General features: G+C 46.3%; 1 protein-coding gene across 1 annotated transcript in view; it reads left to right on the plus strand.

Annotated features, from left to right (window-relative positions):
- Nucleotides 1–15097, plus strand: part of SH3RF1 (SH3 domain containing ring finger 1) — a 181323-nt gene extending 166226 nt beyond the window's left edge. The window contains exons 11-12 of the mRNA XM_055145107.1: nt 1586–1935; nt 12696–15097. Of these exons, the coding sequence (XP_055001082.1) occupies nt 1586–1935; nt 12696–12864 (519 nt within the window). The 3' untranslated portion in view covers nt 12865–15097. The remainder of the gene's footprint in view (nt 1–1585; nt 1936–12695) is intronic.
- Nucleotides 15098–18104: the final 3007 nt, after the last annotated feature.

Here is an 18104-nt window from a genome sequence, read left to right on the forward strand (position 1 = left end):
TTCCCTGTGTGTAGAACATAATAATTCTAAATTTGCCTCAGGTTGTTGAGGTGGGGGCTGTGGGGAGGTTTGGGGTCATTCCTGGCTGAGCTCAGCCCTCACTCCTGGCTTTGTGCTCAGAAATCAGTCCTGGTGGTGCTCAGGGGGGCTATCTCTGGTGCTGAAAATGGAACCCGGGTCACCTGCATGCACATTATCATTTACCCGGCATACTATCTCTCCAGCCCCTTCTCGATTTTTCTGAAGAATTAATTTTCTGCAAAATATTTTCTTTTTAAGGAACATTCCTATTCAGAGCCTTATGATGCAGTTGACATTTTAGTAAAATCGCAATTGAAATGATGACTGTTATCGGTGGCGATCATCAGAAAGCTCAGCAGGAACACACACGGACACCCAGAGCTGAGGAGTGAAGACTCATCAGCTCCAGACTGGGCCTTCTCAGCAGAGCAGAGAGCAGCCGTGTGGGGACTAAGCTCAGGGAATGGCTTCTATGGAGTGAAGCTGCTGAGAGTAATTCTTACTTGTATACTGGCTTCTGAAAAGAGATTTGACAAGGTTTTTGCTATTATGCTGAAGGTTTTATTTGAAACTTTGTCTAGTTGTTTTTGGCTTTCTAATCAAGGAGATACTTGTCTGGTAGAAATGGTTTGCTTTGGGTTATTACTAGCTTGTTCATTTTCATCAGGGTATCCGGGAAGTGACCGACCCTAATCTTTAGCTCTGATCAGGACCTCACTGTCAGGAGTCTATGTCTGTAAAAGGAAATGCTGAGAGGTGGAGAAAGGCGGAATTTGAGGAAATCAGATCTGTAATCATCAATCTTTTTGTCCTGAAATGTTTACTTCTGTCTGCTTCCACCAAGTCTAAGGTACAACTTGTTGAGGGTGTTTTTCCCCCCCATCTACATCTTTTTTTCACTGACTCAAGCCAACTTCGGGAGGAAATAGTGGTGAGCAGTGAAACCACAGAAAATAAGCAAAAACGCACAAGCGAAAAAGAGTTAGAAAGGGAGGCTCGAGGGCCCAAGTAGTCAGTCAACGGGCTGCACACACAGTACATGCTTCTCTGGGGGCGGGGGCTGGTTAGAAGCTGAGCCCAGTCCCCAGCGGCACCCAGCAAGAAGTGGCCCCTAAGCACCTCAGACTGGGCCCCAGAAACCTGAAAGGGGAGGCTGCTCTGGGCTCCATCCCTAGCACTCGCCACCTCTGCCAGGAGTGACCATCCAGCAGTCCAGTATGGCCTAGCCCCACCTCCCCAGGGGGGGAAAATACACAAAATCATTCCATATGGAAATTGGAGCCTAGATTGCCCAGACCATGTATCCCCAGAAGCTGTTTTATTTTTATTGGGGGGCCACACCTGGTTGTGCTGAGGAATCACTCCTGGTGGGTCTCCGGGGACCCTATGGGGCTGCGAGCAAGGCAAGCGCCCCCCCTGCTCTACAGTCTTCCAACCACACACAGAAGCAAATTGAAACGCTCCGATTGAAAAATGAAATCAGTGGCACCCGGTGGATTGCAGTAGCTACAGCTCCATTAACCTCCAACTAAAGTGTTTTCTTTTCTTTTTTTTTACTTTCTAGAAAGAAAAAAAGGGTTTGTTAAAGTTGCTCTCCGGCGCCTCTACGAAACGCAAGCCTCGAGTGTCACCTCCAGCGTCGCCCACCCTAGAAGTGGAGCTGGGTGCTGGGGAGTTGCCTCTGCAGGGCGCCGTGGGGCCCGAGCTGCCCCTGGGGGGCGCCCACGGCAGGGCTGGCTCCTGCCCCGTCGACGGGGAGGGCCCGGGGCCCGTGGGCGCCGCGCTGGTCCAGGACGCACTGCATCGGAAGTCGGGCCCCCTGGATCCCGCCGTGCCCATCGCGCCACCGCCTCGGCAGCCCTGCTCCTCCCTGGGCTCTGTCCTCAATGAGGCTCGGCCTGTCGTGTGTGAAAGGTGAGTCGCTGGGGTGTCGGGAGTAAATGCACCGCAGCCTTACAGTATTGCAGCATCGCAATATTTATTCGACTCTTAAAGATCGTCTTTTCACCCGCCTCCTCGGTTTTCCTTAAAATCTGAATTTACAAGAAGCCGGGCTCACTGCCTATCTTTGACCACTTGCCAGAACCTGCTCTAATTCCGAGTGTGTTTTCTGTCCCCATTTTTTACTGACAACGGGTGAGCATCCCACATTTCCCGGGACAGCCATGCCTGAGTATTATCCAGATGAAATTTGTCAGCCCCCTGGAAGCTTGTCCGCATCTCAGTCCGCCATGGTACTTCTCTCCCCTCTCCTATTGTCAGCAATTGCTCCCTTGTTCCTGCTTTGCCTTTTTTTTTTTTATTAAAGGTTTTCATCAGTACCTGTTACTTGTAAGGCATCTGAGGAATTCTGCCAAGAGAGAATTCTCTTTCTATTCATCCCGAGCCAGAAGAGTGCAGCTGAGTTCTCAGAGAGCCGCGTCTGCTCCTGACCCACTGACTTAGTTCGGTTACACGCAGAACAATGAGCCCTATTTAGTGATTCTGGCCTCGAATAATGATTACAAATGGGAGCAGTTCTTTTTTGATACAGCCACTGGGGCGATAGGACTGCGTTAGGAAAGAAAACAGATTCAGTAAGACAAACTCTCCACGAGGGTTGAATGAATTAAAAATGAAGCACTGTTCCTTGTCCGGGAAATCATCATGAAGTAGACTGAAAATATGGAACTACTTTCCCATAATGCGGAGCTATAGAAACATTTGTTTTTGAAAATGTCATCTGTTTTCTTGTTTCTGGACGCTTTATTCCCTCTGTTCGTGCATCTCATAAATAAAGAAAAATTTCTAGCTTCTGGAGCTGGTGCCTTTAGGGTACCATCCTCCATGGCGCTGCCTTGAAATCGTGCTGTAAACTGTTCCACTTTAAAATGACTCAAACTCGCCTTAATTCTGTATGTCAGATGAGCCATTTGTACCCACCCAAATCTAAGGCCTTCATACATAATAGTTTTTGGCATATTTGTTTTGTTCTCTCTCTCTCTCTCTCTCTCTCTCTCTCTCTCTCACACACACACACACACACACACACACACACACACATACACACACATGCACACGCACACACACACAAAGAAAGGATAAACTAACCAACCTGGAGCATTAAGTATGAAATATACAGCTTACAGTGTATTTTTATAGTGAGATGAAATAATTTTATGGAGTTGTAATTCTTCTAAGAGCAGTTCTGAGACCTGACCCTACGGTAGCCTTCTTTCCTCTCTCCTCTCAACTGAGAGTTTCCCGGAATCCACTAAATCCTTCCTTCTGAGTGTCCACCTTCTTCTGCAGCATCCCCTGCTTTGCAGCAGGGGTGCTTTGGTCCCTGGAGTCAGTCCAGAGACTCCGTTTGCTTTATTTCTGCCACAAAGGTTCCGCTCCTCCCACCCCCAACCCACCCCACTCCCCCTACCCCCACCCAGTGTTGATGGGCAGGGTTTTTTCTTCCTGCCCCAGTCTCTCTGCTCTTTTTTCCTGTCATGTTCGTGTGAGTGTTCAGATGGTTCACTTTGCCCAGACTCTTCCCTGGGCACAGGGTCACCGCTGTTGCCGCCCTCCCTATTATGTGTTCCTTTTCAGTCACCAGCTGTCCTCAGCCTCCTGTCTTCTGCATTCCAGCCCCTTCCTCTTAGAGAAGCTCATTTCCAACAGCGGCTCCCGCTGTGCCACGCATCTGAAAAGGAGAAATTGCTTATGCAGGCAGGTGATGGCGGTTCAGGGACCCGGGGACACACATCAGAGAGGGCACGTGGAGAATTTAATGATGGTGCAGATGGACACAGGCTCGCTGGGACCCTCTGGCAGGCTTTCATTATTGCCGTTTTCATTTTTACAAGTGGGAAAGGGGTCTTTGGAGAAGATATCTGCCCAAGTTTACATTTTTATAATCCATATGTTCAGTGGAATATGAAATAGAAGTTGCCTGTCTGACCAACTTTCCACAGCCCTTTGCCTTCCTTCGGCAACGGTGTTGGTATTTGATGAATGTGGCTTCTAGGGTCTGCTCGGCTTTCAAACAACAGGAGAAAATGTGCGGAAGAAAGTAGCATAGGAAGAGTTTCTTACTGATCTCCTGGCAGTGCAGTTTGGCGAGGGTGGGGAGGAGGGGGTGGGGGGTATAATAGAAAGCTACCAAGTATCTCATTTGGCGATTATCTATTTTATTTTCAAAAAGTCTCCACATCAGAGCGAGAGAAATAGCTGAGAGGGGGCCAACACAAGCCTTGCATACATGAAGACAAGTTGGATCCTCAGCACGTCTTGGTCTCCTGAGCACTGCAGGGGAGCCCCTCACCCCCATATAAATAAATAAGTATCAGTCGCATAAAATGTTGCTCCTGCTGAACAGGAAGTTAAAAAACTGCCTTCGACATCAGTGTGACTCAGAAAGCACTTCATGGGCTTCAGTTCCTTGATTCACGACCTGACGGACTAACAACTCTTGCCCTTGTGGAATGAAGAAAGTCCGGGGTTTGTTTTGAAGAAAGTTTTCTGATAGAATTTCATACTTCTCTTTTGCTTTGTATCATATTGGCACAGTAGGAGATAGGCTGGTCTGCAGATTACAATGAGAACGTGCATAAAATTCCCTCTCCTTTCATGACCCAGATATCTAAAGAGGATGAGGCCAGGGGAGCCCGTGTTGTCGGTGACACACTGCGTGCCTGTGAGAGAGACTGAAGCAAGCTCCTAATAAGAAAGGATGAACCCTGAGGTGTGTTGACACGTCTTAGGTGTCAGCGGAGACCATTTTCTGTAGAACAAAAGGATTCTTTCGCGTTTGTTAGAGAGACTGAAGAAAACAAGCTCTATCCTGGAAGCAGCAAATACATAATTGATGACAGCAGAAATAATAGAATAAATATTTTAAGTTTTACTGTTGAGTGATTCAGAAAAAAAAATAATGAGGAAGTAGCAAAGAGAAAGTAGAAATAAAGTACTGAGAAAGGATGGCAGAGGAAAGGATGTCTAAAAAGCTTATCTTTTTTTCTTCTTAAAAAATACACAGTTGAGTCTAGAGAGATAGTACAGCAGGTGAGGTGCTTGTCTTGCACATGGTCAACCCAGGTTCAATCTCCAGCATCCCCTATGGTTCCCGGAGCACTGCCAGGAGTTATCTCTGAGTGCAGAGCCAGTAGTAAGCATTGCTGGATGTGGCCCCCAAACCAAGAAATATGCAGATAAAAGGCTTCATTAGAAACTGAAAATTTCTCTGTATTTTTTTTTTAAGTTTAGGAGTTAAACTGATGACCACGTAAGTCCACCTCCTAAATTGGAAGAGTCTCTGGCCTAGAATTGGGGGTTAAGCTAGCACCCTTAGGAGCATGCAGGTTGGAGAGAGATTTACAGAAAGGCCATGAACCTGACCAGCATGAATCATTTGAGTCTGGGACAATGCATACACTGGCTGAAACCATGGACATAATTTACTTGGACTTCAGGCAAACTGCAGAGCAAACTATTATGGTTTTGCCCATGAAAATACTTAATTAGATATTAAATTGCTTTAGCAACTGGCGGAAAGCAGTAAAGGTTCCTCACCCTGCCTGGCTGTGGGCAGAATGGCTTTTTTTCTCAGAGGCACAGGGCAGGGTCGGAGGGCAACCAGGGACATTAGAAACAAAAATGTCTGAATTGCAGTGGACCCTAGAATGGTGCCCCCAAATTAAGGAAAGTGGGGCATTGATACAAATGAAAGATTTCAAGGGCCCTTTTTCATGGGAGCCAGAATCCCATAGCCCCGACTGGGAAGATTGAGACAGAGGTGGGAGCGGCTTCTTTTAAGAACAAGACACTTGATGGAGTCCACCCTGGTGGGCTGGGTTGGGGTGTGGGGTTTCCACGCAGTGCTCAGGAGGCCCCCACGGGCCAGCCTTGGCTATCTGGGCTGGAGGTTCAATGCCGGGGCAAGAGGGTGCAGTGCTGCAGAGACCCCGGCCACCGCAGCAATACTGGGGGCCCCCAGAACCACCCCCGACAGTATTCAGGGACTACCTGTTGGCCGCATGCTTGCCCTGAGGCCTGTAAACTGTTAGCAGAAACTGAGTGAAGGCCATGCGGCAGTCTGGAGAGTTGGACCTGAGTGCCCGATGCTCCCTGGCCAGGCCTCATGCCTGCTCGCACCCTTTCCAAGGTGCTTAATTGAATGGGAGCAGTGGGGACTTCCTGTGGAGCAAGAGACAGTTCTGTTCCAGGGGTTTCCCCCTCCCCCCCTTTTTTTTCATTTTTTCATTATTTGAGTGGGAGATTGTTTCACTTAGTGAGGGTTTGTTGTTTGTTTGTTTGTTTGTTTGTTTGTTTGGGGCCCCCGCCAGGCTGACTACTGGCTTTGTGCTCATGGATCATTCCTGGCCAGCTTGGGGGACCAGATGGGATGCCGCTAATTAAACCTAAGTCAACCGCCTACAAGTCAAGTGCCGTATTGGCTGTGCCATTGCTCTGACCGCTGTTTAGTTTATTTTGGCCACACTCAGGGGATGCTGTGATGGGTATTAGAGTTCAAACCTGGGACTTTGGCATGCAGAGCATATATTCCAGCTCTCTAAGATGCTGATCAGACCTCTTTCTGATCTTTTTATTTCTTTGGGTTTTTTTTTTAAGCTTATTTTTTAAATTGTGATAAAATGTACATAAAATTTACCACTTTTCTTGTGTAAAATTAGCTAACATTGCATGCATTGCTGCTGTTGTATAACCATCACCACGCTCTCTTTCTAAAAATTGATTATCCCCCTCCCCATTCTGCTCCCATTAAACAAAACCTCGCCCTTCCCACCTCTGCCCCAGCCCCTGGTGACCCCCCTACTCTTCTCTGAGTTGGACTGTCCTGGCACTTCCTGTGTGGAATTGCATGCTAGGTGTCCTTTGTGGTCTAGCTAATTTCACTTAGCCTGACGTTTTTCAGGGTTTGTCAGGTTGTAAGCATTTGTTGGAATTCCATTATATTTGTTTAAGGAGGTTGGTACATTCAAATCATTTGATTCTATAATTGGGCATGTTTGCCTTTGGCCATGCTTGTTAAGTATTGCCATTTGCGCCTTGCTAAGTGCTGTGAGGCATGCAATACAAATTCATCATCATCTCATCCGTTCCCCGGGTGGGGTGGCCTGGTAGCCGGTGGCGGGGCGGGGAAGGGAGATGTGCAGATGGTATGAGAGCAAGTGCAGGCTGTGCTGAGTGGCAGGAGAAGGAGCACCCAGGGAGAAGATATTTCATCGGCAGTCGAAGGGTGCTGAGTAACTGATAGATGCGCCAGGCAAAGAGGAACCACGGGAGCCAAACTGTCCAGGGCCAAACTGCCAAACTGCCAGGGAGCCAAACTGCCTGGGCGAGAAATAAAGGGCAAAGGTCATACTCAGGACTAGAGGAGTGAAATTAGAGGAGTGTTGGGAACATGCATGGAAATCACTGTACCGCTGTATCACTGTAATCCCATTGTTCATCGATTTATTCGAGCAGGCGCCAGTATCGTCTCCATTCGTCCCAGCCCTGAGGATTTTTTTTTCTTTTTGGGTCACACCCGGCAATGCACAGGGGTTACTCCTGGCTCTCTGCACCCAGGAATTACTCCTGGCAGTGCTCAGGGGACCATATAGGATTGGGATGCTGGGAATCAAACCCGGGTCGGCTATGTGCAAGGCAAACGCCCTACCCGCTGTGCTATCCTCCAGCCCCAGCCCTGAGATTTTAGCAGCCTATCCTTACTCATTTTTCCCAATGATTGGAGACTCTTTTCAGGGTCAGGGGAATGAGACCTATTGTTGTTACTGTATTTGGCATATCAAATATGCCATGGGGAGCTTGCCAGGCTCTTCTGTGTAGGCACAATACTCTTGATATATATATACACTATATATATATATATATATATATATATATATCATATCCCTTTATGATGATGTGTCATGCAGTTGCTTTGTGGCCGTATGGTCCAGGAATATGTTTTCTCATGCGTGGGGCTCGGTCTGAATATGTGAAAAGCAGCCTGGAGCGTGGCTGTGGTTGGGTAGTGGAGGTCAGCTGCCGGAGCTGGGTTCTTTGGGCTGGGTAGGGCTCTCACCTGCCCCCCCCCCGGGCATCCCTTGCACGGAGTCCAGTGGCACGGTTATGGGGGCCTCATTTTATATTCCCTTCCAGGAAAAGCAGCTGTGAGTTCTGGAGGGTGGCTGATGAGGAGATTATCTGGTACTGGCAGGAGGTGGCTTTTGAGTGTGACCAATGATCTCCTCATCAGTGCATGGAAATGGGAGAGAGACGGTCACTGGGGGCTTCCCTCCTTGGGCCAAGATGACCCTCTCCCGAGGGTGTTGAAAGAACCTGTAATGTTTCTGGATATGGATAGCAAATAGAGTTGCCAATTGAGAAAAACAATCTGTTGCTGCTACAAAAAACAGACTGGGTTCAGGAAGAGATTGAGGGTGGAGACGACAGGTTTAGTTATTGATCAGATGAAGGAAGGTCATGAGGTGACCAGCCAGGGTTCCTGCAGAGCCTGTGGAAATGGTAAATGGGGTGCTGATTTTATAAATGGACCAGCAGGTCCCATCGAGATCAGGGCACCTGCAAATCTTTGGTTTCTGAGGTTGAGATCCTCCCCGCCAGATACAGCCAGCAGATATGAAGGGCCTCTGCAGCTGTGCCGTACATCTGTCTGTCCGTTGGTAAATATTTGCTTGGCCAAGCCTGCCCGTGCCTGAGATAGTTGGCCAGGGTACCCAGTACTTGGCCTTGAAAGTCAGGATTAAAAATCGATGTCCAAACTACGTCACAAGGCAGAGGGCCAGCGTCTGAGCTGGGAGATTTCTGAGCTGAGTCTGTTACTGCCACACCTGGTAGTTCATACAGTCAAGACTGTGTCACAGTTTCCATTAGGCACAGAGTTTCTCATTCCATCCCCCAGAGGGTTATAACTTAGCAATGAAAATTCGTTCCCACTGGGAACTTGGCAGGAAGATTGTATTCTGAGCCCAGCAGCAGTTAGAGTTCAAAAAAAATTTTTTTTTCTTTTTTTGACAAAATTGGTTTAGTGCCTTTTGTAAGATGCAAATACTAATTTAATTCACTTTAAATTTTTCAAGAACTACTTTTGTCCCACCTCACCTTTATGGCAGCTTGCAGAGGCCCCATGGGAAATACAGTTCATAGGAGAGCTGCCCTGGGCCTGGTTTGCTGGCTTATCTCTACACTTTCTCCAGAATGACATCACTTCACTTAAACTTTTAACTTGCCCCAAATGGCACTTTACGTTGCCCTTTTTGGTTTTGTCTGTTCTGCAGTGCTGGGATTGAACTCAGGGCTCCTGCATGCAAAGAAGTGCTCTACCGCTGAGCCACACCCCAAGGCCGACTTCATATTGCCTTTTCTCATGGGTGTTTAGCATGTTGGCATCAGACTTGAAGAATCTTTTTTTTTTTATTGAATCATCCTGAGATACAGTTACAAAGCTTTCATATTTGAGTTTCAGTCATACAATGATCTAACACCCATCCCTCTACCAGTGCACATTTTCTACCGCCAATGTCCCCTGTATTCCTCCCCTCTCCCCCATCCCACCCTTCCCCTTTTCTCTATGACAGTTTCCCTCTTACTCTCTCTCTCCCTTTGGGCATTATATTTTGCAATATAGATACTGAGAGGCCATCATGTTTGGTCCTTTGTCTACTTTCAGTACACATCTCCCATCCCAAGCAATCCCTCCAACCATCATTGACTTAGTGATCCCTTCTCTATCCCAGCTGCCTTCTCCCCCAGCTCACGAGGCAGGCTTCTGACCATAGAGCAATCTTCCTGGCCCTTGTCTCTATTGTCCGTGGGTGTTAGTCTCATACTATGTTATTTTATATTCCACAAGTTAGTGCAGTCATTCTATGTCCGTCCCTCTCTTTTTGACTCATTTCACTTAGCATGATAATTTCCATGATCATCCACTTATAAGCATATTTCATGACTTCAATTTTCCTAACAGCTGCATAGTATTCCAGTATGTAAATGTACCATAATTTCTTCAACCAGTCTTCTGTTCTCCGGCCCTGGAGTTGTTTCCAGATTCTGAGCTGAGTCTGTTACAGTGTTGCAATAAACATACAGATTGCAGATGTCATTTCTACTGTGCTTTTTTGCACTCCCGGAATATATTCCCAGAAGTGGTATTCCTGGTTCATATGGAAGCTCAATTTCTAGTTTTTTGAGGAATGCCCATATCGTTTTCCAGAAAGTCTGGACCAGTCGGCATTGCCACCAACAATGAAAGAGAATCCCGTTCACTTGAGGAATCTTCTTATCTGGATTCCTTGCCTCTGATAAGTCTGAGATGAAATTTATTGTCCTGCTTTTAAAAACGTCAGAGAAAGGATTCCAGGGCCCTAATATGTCATTCTGAAGCTTGTGGTCTCATTAGCAGGAAGTTCCAATTGAGGTTGTGACCTGGGTCTGTTTCCTGAGTAGATGTGGCCAACTGCCAACTGGCCCATCCTTCACCTCCTTGGAGCCCTGGACTGGCCCCTTCCTGCTGCTGCCTCTGCCTTATGATCAGCAGGATTGTTAGCATTCTGGAGTATAAACTCTGTGATGAGCCATTCAGAGCATCGCAAACAACCTGACTGCATTCCATGTTAATAACTGGGACCTCACTACAGTTCTGTTCTCAGAGAAGGTCCCGGGGCAGCCAAGACAGCTGGCCCAGAGTCAAACTGCTCCAAATGATCTTCCAACTGTGTCAACCCCTAGATAAGGCCTCCCCCACCGCGCCACAATTCCCTGCGTCTAGCATGACTGATGCCTGCGCCTGGTGGTCTGTAAACCTTCATGTTTGAATGAACAGAGCCTTTCACTCAGCTAATGGCGATGATAAGCCAAAATCTTTATGTTCTGCTTTTGCTTCACAAATTAAAGGTTGATTTGATCCTTCTGATTAATCTAGAGGATTTGTTGGGGGCAGCCACTTTGCAGAAATGGTTTTTGTGTGTGTTTGAGGTATGTTTGTTTGTTTTTGAACGTCTAAGCTTTGGTCAAGACGCCTGGGGCTCCTGCTGTCATTTCTGAGGTAACTGGCTTAGTGATTTAGTCTAAGGGCTTCAGAACACAATGCTGCTCAGGCCCTCTAATGCCAAGTATACCCAGGCCACGGGGATGGTGGGGGGGCTGGGGACCTCCAAGGCCACACTTGGTGATGCTTAAGGGGCTACGTGGTACTGGGGTGGTGTGCATGGCAAACATGTGCCCTAACCACTATACTATCTCCTAGCCCTAAGGTCTCTCTCTCTCTCTCTCTCTCTCCCTCTGTCTCTCTCTGAATAATAATCTGGGACTCTTGGTGTCCTCCCTTTTATAATGGGTCTGAGTTCTTGATGAAACAGAGATGGTAAAAATATAATCTTCCAAGTGCTATGGGATTGTAATGGATTTAAGAAGTTTGAGGGCAGTGCTGCAGAATTTGTTAGATCATTTTTTTAAAAAAACATAACACTCTTCCTTCAAGAGGAGATCCTGTGAGACTGTAACCTCATTTTCTGACTTGGAGAATGAAATGGAAATAAAAACTCCAAAGTTCCTTTTGTGACTGAGTACTCATTGATGAGCATCAAAAATTGGACATTCATGTTTATTGGTCATCTATCACCACATACCAAGTCATCCCTAAAACTTTGTGGCTTAAAGCCAGAGTAAATACTGATGGTTTCACAGTTTCTTTGGGCTGGGAATTTGGCCCATGAGGGTGCTGCTGGCCTAGGCTAGTGTGTGAGGTTCCAGCTCGCTGACAGCTTGCGCCGTGATGAGCCTGGAGGTCCCCTGCACGGTGCCTCATTCGCAGCACTGGTGTTTTCTTAGCTTACTGGCTCTTGGAAAGGGACCTCAGTTACCCACCAGGAGGTCCCCTGCCACGTGTAAGGCGAACACCCTACTGCTGTGCTATCGCTCCAGCCCCAACTGTAGGCTGTGGGTCCATAGGGTGAATAAATCATCCCTTAGAGTAGCTGCTTCATCTGTATCCCATCCAGTGCACACATAGCACAGAGGTAGACTTCCAAACATGGAGTCCAGAAAGCAAGCCTGACCCCTGACCCCAAGCAGCCTTGGTGGTGCTTGCACTAGACGGAAACACGGCAGAGGTCCCTCTGGCTGGAGGCAGGTGCTTTCATCTGTTTGCTTGGTGTTATTTGTTTTATTTTGTCTGGGGGCCACAAAACCACTCGTGCTCAGCGTTCTCCCTGGCTCTGTGGCTGGAGGGTGCTTCCTTCTGGCGGGGCTCTAGCTAGCACACGGTGCTGGGGACAGAGCCCAGGCCTCATGCCTGCAGAGCTCTAGCCCCTGCTCTAGGAGTTTATCTGCTCACCTTCTCCCAGCCCCCCTAAGCAAATAACTTCACCCCTTTCTTTCTGGAGATGAGTCTGAGGTAGTTCCCCTCCTGGGGAGTGGTATAAAGTTGTCCGGTGTGACCAAGAAATAAGCACCCAAGAGGGGACTAAAAGAACTATTCCTCTAAAGGGCACTCAGATAAACTGGCCTGGGTCACAGAGAGGTTGTGGTCAGAGCAGGTCTTGTAAGCAGAGATCAGTGGTGATCTGAGTGTCTTCCTCCCAGTAGAAACACACCGTGTACAGCACAGCTGCTATGCTGTGTGACTCCCAGCCGTGGCCGACCTTGACTAAGCCCCCTCTCTCTCTCTCTGTTTCCAGGCACCGGGTAGTGGTTTCCTATCCTCCTCAGAGCGAGGCAGAACTTGAACTTAAGGAAGGAGATATTGTGTTTGTTCATAAGAAGCGAGAGGACGGCTGGTTCAAAGGCACGTTGCAACGCAATGGGAAAACTGGCCTTTTCCCCGGAAGCTTTGTGGAGAACATCTGAGGAGAGCAACCTCGAGAAGGCTTCGAGTCCCATCACGCAACAGAAGAGCACAAAGCAATGTCATGGAAAGAGCACATTTGTGGACTTCCAGATGGTAGGAGATGAGCAAAAGGATTGAAGTGTGACCCCAGAGCCCACCGGCACAGCTAGACCGGCCAGCAGCATGAAGAAGGAGCGGGTGTGGGTTTTCTCTTTGGATTCTGCTATGTAACGTGTGCCTTGTACTGTCTGATTTACTCTACAGAGAAACCTTTTTGTTGTTGTTTGTTTGTTTTAAAGATATATAACTAAAATGAACCATTGTTTACAAGGCTTAACTTATTTGCTTTTTTTAAAAACTTGAATTTTTCTTGTAATAGATCAATTCTTTGGATTATGATTTTAAGAAATTATTAATTTATGAAATGATAGCTAAGGAGAAGCTGGATTCTCTCCTGTTGAGAGCAAGAGATCCTTTTTTGACATAGAATGAAGCCCCCTTCCCCCTCACCGGTATTATGTTTTTACTTCTTTAAGACAGAAATGCCAGTTTTCTAGATTTAGTTTTCCTTTTTAGGAAACAAAAACATACAACTGAATCGGTATCAATATGGGCCTGGGGTAGGGAGGTAGGAACTCAAGAGAAGAACAGTTAGTAATTTCCTGTCTTTCTGGTTTGGTCAGGATTCACCCTGAAGACCTAGTCCCCAATTTAATTTTGTGGGTTTTTAATTTCCCCAGAACGAAATCAATGAAGCGATGAGAAGAAATAAAGCACAACCCTTGAACAAAAAACGTAGTCAGAAAAGTATTTAGTTTTCGAACAGAAGCAGCCCAATCCATTGATTGCAGTCAGGAAAGCCCACTTCGTACACGCTGTCTGCAAATGGCTATGAAATGTAATCACCCATTTCACCCCAAGTGATCTGCATGCCCAGGACACAATAAAACGTTTGTGAGATCGTGGTGGTAAGTGATGCAGTCGTGCTAAAGTCAAAGGCTCTAAGGCTCTAAGAAACACTGTGAAACATTGACATCCCCCCATTGTGGTTCTTTTCCCACCGTTTTCTTGCATGTAGAACTCTGCATGGTGTGTATTGTTCATTGCAGTGTCCTCTTGAGGTGAGTTTGTGCTCAGAATTGACCGATGCAGGAGGTGTAAAATGCACAGTCTTCTTTTCTCGATCCCCAAGCGCACTGCTGACCAAGCGCGCCTGCTCCCTTGCCTGGCGAAGGCAGCCGTTAGCTGTTACTCAAGTTTTAGTGGAAATTCTCCTTTTATGTCCTTCCAGCTGATGGATGTGAAGGATGATGAGCCAGGAGGTCGAGCCTGCGACTCTGCTCTCAGTTCTGGGAGGCTTGGTGAGAGCCCAGTGCCCACACCTTCCAATTGTGGCAGGATCCAGCTGAACCCGGCTTTTTATATCCATCCTTTGATGTCATTGGCCTCTTCTACCCGTTTCATTCCGGTGCCACGAAGTCGTGGGTCTGGGTAGTCCTACAAAGGAAAAGGAGGGAAGGCAGCCTGGGAGTGAACAAGATTGTTGCCACAGTTTTCTCATGAAACTACTCTTTTTTTCTCTTTTTTTAACTTTAAGAATCACAACTGGGAAATCGACACATGAACTGAAAAGTCTTCTTGGAGTAGTAAGAAGTTTCGTGGTCTGACAAAGATATCTTATGTGGTTGAAATAAAATCATTCCTAAATTCACCATTTTTTAAAATAAAACACTGTACATTATGTTCCTGTGTGTTGAATTTTTTAAGAAAAATACTTTACTTGGATATTCATGTAATATATAAAGGTTTGGTGAAAAGAACTTTAGTTAGAAAAAAAGCTGACATCGGCTTTCATCTGTGGAAGTTGACACCAATGTGTCATAATATTCTTTATTTTGGGAAATTAGTGTATTTTATAAAAATTTTAAAAAGTAAAAAGACTACTACAGGTTAAGATAATTTTTTTACCTTGTCTTTTCTCCATATTTTAAGCTATGTGATTGAAGTACCTCTGTTAATAGTTTCCTGGTATGAAGTTCGTTAAAATTTCATCTGTTAATAGATCATGTAGGTAATATAAGTGTATGGGTTTTCTATTGGTTTTTTTGGAGACAGTAGATGGAGATTTTGTAACGAGGGCTTGTTACACTGCGATATGGAAACGAGAAAATTGCAATTGATCGTTGCTTTCCATGTTAATAATTTGAAGACTGGAGAAAAGGTTCAAGATTAAAATTTGATGTTCATCCTTGATGTGTCCTTTGTGTCGATCCTTAAAATTTAGCTTTTCTTTTTCTTTTAGTAACCTGATATACATTTTACTTACTGCCTACTTTAAACACTTTGCCAGTGACTCAAATAGGATATATCTACAACAATCAATTTGGTGGTTTTGATATGTTTTACCTATTCGACTAAATACCCCTTACTTATCTTCAAAGGAGTAACTACTCAGAAAAGAACTAACAGTGTGGCTTTGCTGTAATCTCCCAGATTTTTGTTGTTTTGGTGACCCTAACCAGCAATGCTTGGGGGCTTTTCTCAGCTGTATGCTCAGGGGTGGGTGGAAGGGGCCTTTCTTGGCAGTGCTGAGGAGACCATGGGGTGTCAGAAATGAATCTGGTCCTCTCACATGCAGAGCACATGATTCAGCCTTTGAGTCCTATCTCTGGATTTGCATTTGTGAGTACTAGTATAAATGTTCAAGATCTCAGATCAGTGGTGTTAGAAGCTCTTCCAAGAGGTGCTGAAAACATCTTGACTTTCATTTTGTACACCTATCTACAATACTGCACTATTCATCATAGACAACATCTGTAAGCAACCCACGGGCCCAAGATAAGTAGATAAACTGTGGTATATATACACACAATGGAATACTACTCAGCTATGAAAAAGATCAAATTGTTCATTTCACACCAACTTTGATGAAATTAGAGAATGTCATGCTGAATGGGGTCAGAAAGTCAAAGATACATATTGGATGATTGTTTAGTTTTTGTTTTTTTTCTTTTGCTTTTTTTTGGGGGGGGTCACACCCAGCATTGCACAGCGGTTACTCCTGGCTCATGCACTCAGGAATTACTCCTGGCGATGCTCGGGGGGACCATATGGAATGCTGGGAATTGAACGCAGTTCGGCCGCATGCAAGGCAAACGCCCTACCCACTGTGCTATCACTCTAGCCCCTGGATGATTGTTTAAAAAGAAAAAAAAAACACAGGACACCACCTTTTATTTGCCTGACCCAGTTCCATATCTGGCACCACATGGTCCCCTCAGCACTGCTGGGGTGGCCTGCATCTCCCAGGGCCCAAGCAGCATCACGTCCTCAGGTCCTTGCATTGAACTGACAGCTGAAATCAAGAGCCAGACTTCTTCAGCACTGCTGAGGTGCCTCCACCAAAGCAAAATACTTAAACTTTGGGCAATAGAGATTATTTCATCTTCGGTAGTTTTTCCTGCTGACACAATCCTCAGCCCACCCCCACCTCCCAATACTCAAAGTAAAAGATGAAACTCCAGGCAAGAATGGAAGGGTTCTGCTGAAGTCTCTGACTGGGCGGCCACTGTCACCTGGGAAAGCGGCCATCCCCAAAGTATATCTTGATTTCCACATCCATGAGGCATCTGAGGATCTGCAGGGTAAATGAATCACTGTGAGCTGGCAGGCTGCTCTCATCTGTACTCTCCACTCTGTGCAGTTCACAAATACTTTGTCAGCAGACGGATGCTGGCTTGGTAGAGGGGGCCCTGGAGTCTAATTAAACCTGGTGGGGTGTGTGTGTGTGTGTGTGTGTGTGTGTGTGTGTGTGTGTGTGTGTGTGTGTGTTTAAATTGTTTCATTGAATCATCGTGAGCGAGACCATTACAAAGCTGTTCATGATTAGGTTTCAGTCATACAGTGCTCCAACACCCATCCCTCCACCAGTGTATATTTCTTAGCACCAGTGTCCCCAGTTTCCCTCCCACCCCACCCCCCCAACTCCTCCCGCCCAGCCTGCTTCTAAGGCAGGCACTTTTCTAATTAACCCTGAAGCAACCCCTCTGAAACAAAGGCGTGTTGCTTCTTCCCGACCCTGAGCAAGGTCGGTTCAAGTGAAGGCCAGCGCCTTATCTTCCCAATCACATCCACTTCATTTCTTTTGCTAGCGAAAATTGAAAGCTTAATGGAATTACCTTTCCCTTTTTTTTTTTTAGCACACAAGGGTGCTACAAGACATAAAGCAAAAACGTCCTCTAAGTAAAACCAATTTCCTTATAAATTATATCACAAAAGCAGATTCAATAAATTCCCTACAGGCAGAAACAGTGAAGAAGGATGCCTCACCCGCCAGCTCACTCTTTTATGAACCAATTCAACCTCCGCCTGCGGGGTGGAACATGGGATTCTCTCTCTGCTCTTCTAAACCAGGCTGCTGTAAGAACTTCTATTAAGGATCGTGCGAAGGGCCGGAGCACATGAAAACACCAACAGGCCACACTTTCGGCCCCCAACATCTCTGGAGCACCGCTGTTTGTGGCCCTAAAACAGAAATGTTTAAGATTTGTTAAATATTCACTTTAAAAATCCTAGTTGTGGGAGCTGGAGGCATAGCACAGTGGGGAGGCCATTTACCCTGCACGTGGCTGCCCCAGGTTTGATTCCCAGCATCCCATATGGTCCCCCGAGCACCTCCAGGAGTAATTCTTGAGTGCAGAGCCAGGAGGAACCCCTGAACATCACCAGATGTGACCCACTGTATCACTGTCATCCTGTTATTCATCGATTTACTCGAGCAGGCGCCAGTAGCGCCTCCATTTGTCAGTGGTTTAGCAGCCTCTCCTTACTCGTCTTTCCCAATGATTGGAGGCTTATTTCAGGGTCAGGGGAATGAGATCTGTTATTGTTATTGTTTTTGGCATATCAAATATGCCATGGGGAGCTTGTCAGGCTCTGCCGTGTGGACAGGATACTCTCAGTAGCTTGCCCAGCTCTCCGAGAGGCATATATATATTTGTTTCCCTCTATGATGACATCATTATCATCCTCCTCATCATCATCATTATCATCTATATGTGTATAAAAACAAATATGAGAGCTGGAGCAATAGGACAGTGCATAGGGCATTTGCTTTTCATGTAGCCCACTGGGTTCATTCCTGGCACCCCAATTGTCCCGAGTCCTGCCAGAAGTGATCCTTGAGTAACCCAAAAAGAAAAAAAAACACACAAAACACATAGTTGTTGGGGGAGAGGGAAAATCTGGTAGTAAAAAAATC

The sequence above is a fragment of the Sorex araneus genome, chromosome 1, assembly GCF_027595985.1.
Source record: "Sorex araneus isolate mSorAra2 chromosome 1, mSorAra2.pri, whole genome shotgun sequence".
Classification (NCBI taxonomy): Eukaryota; Metazoa; Chordata; class Mammalia; order Eulipotyphla; family Soricidae; genus Sorex; species Sorex araneus.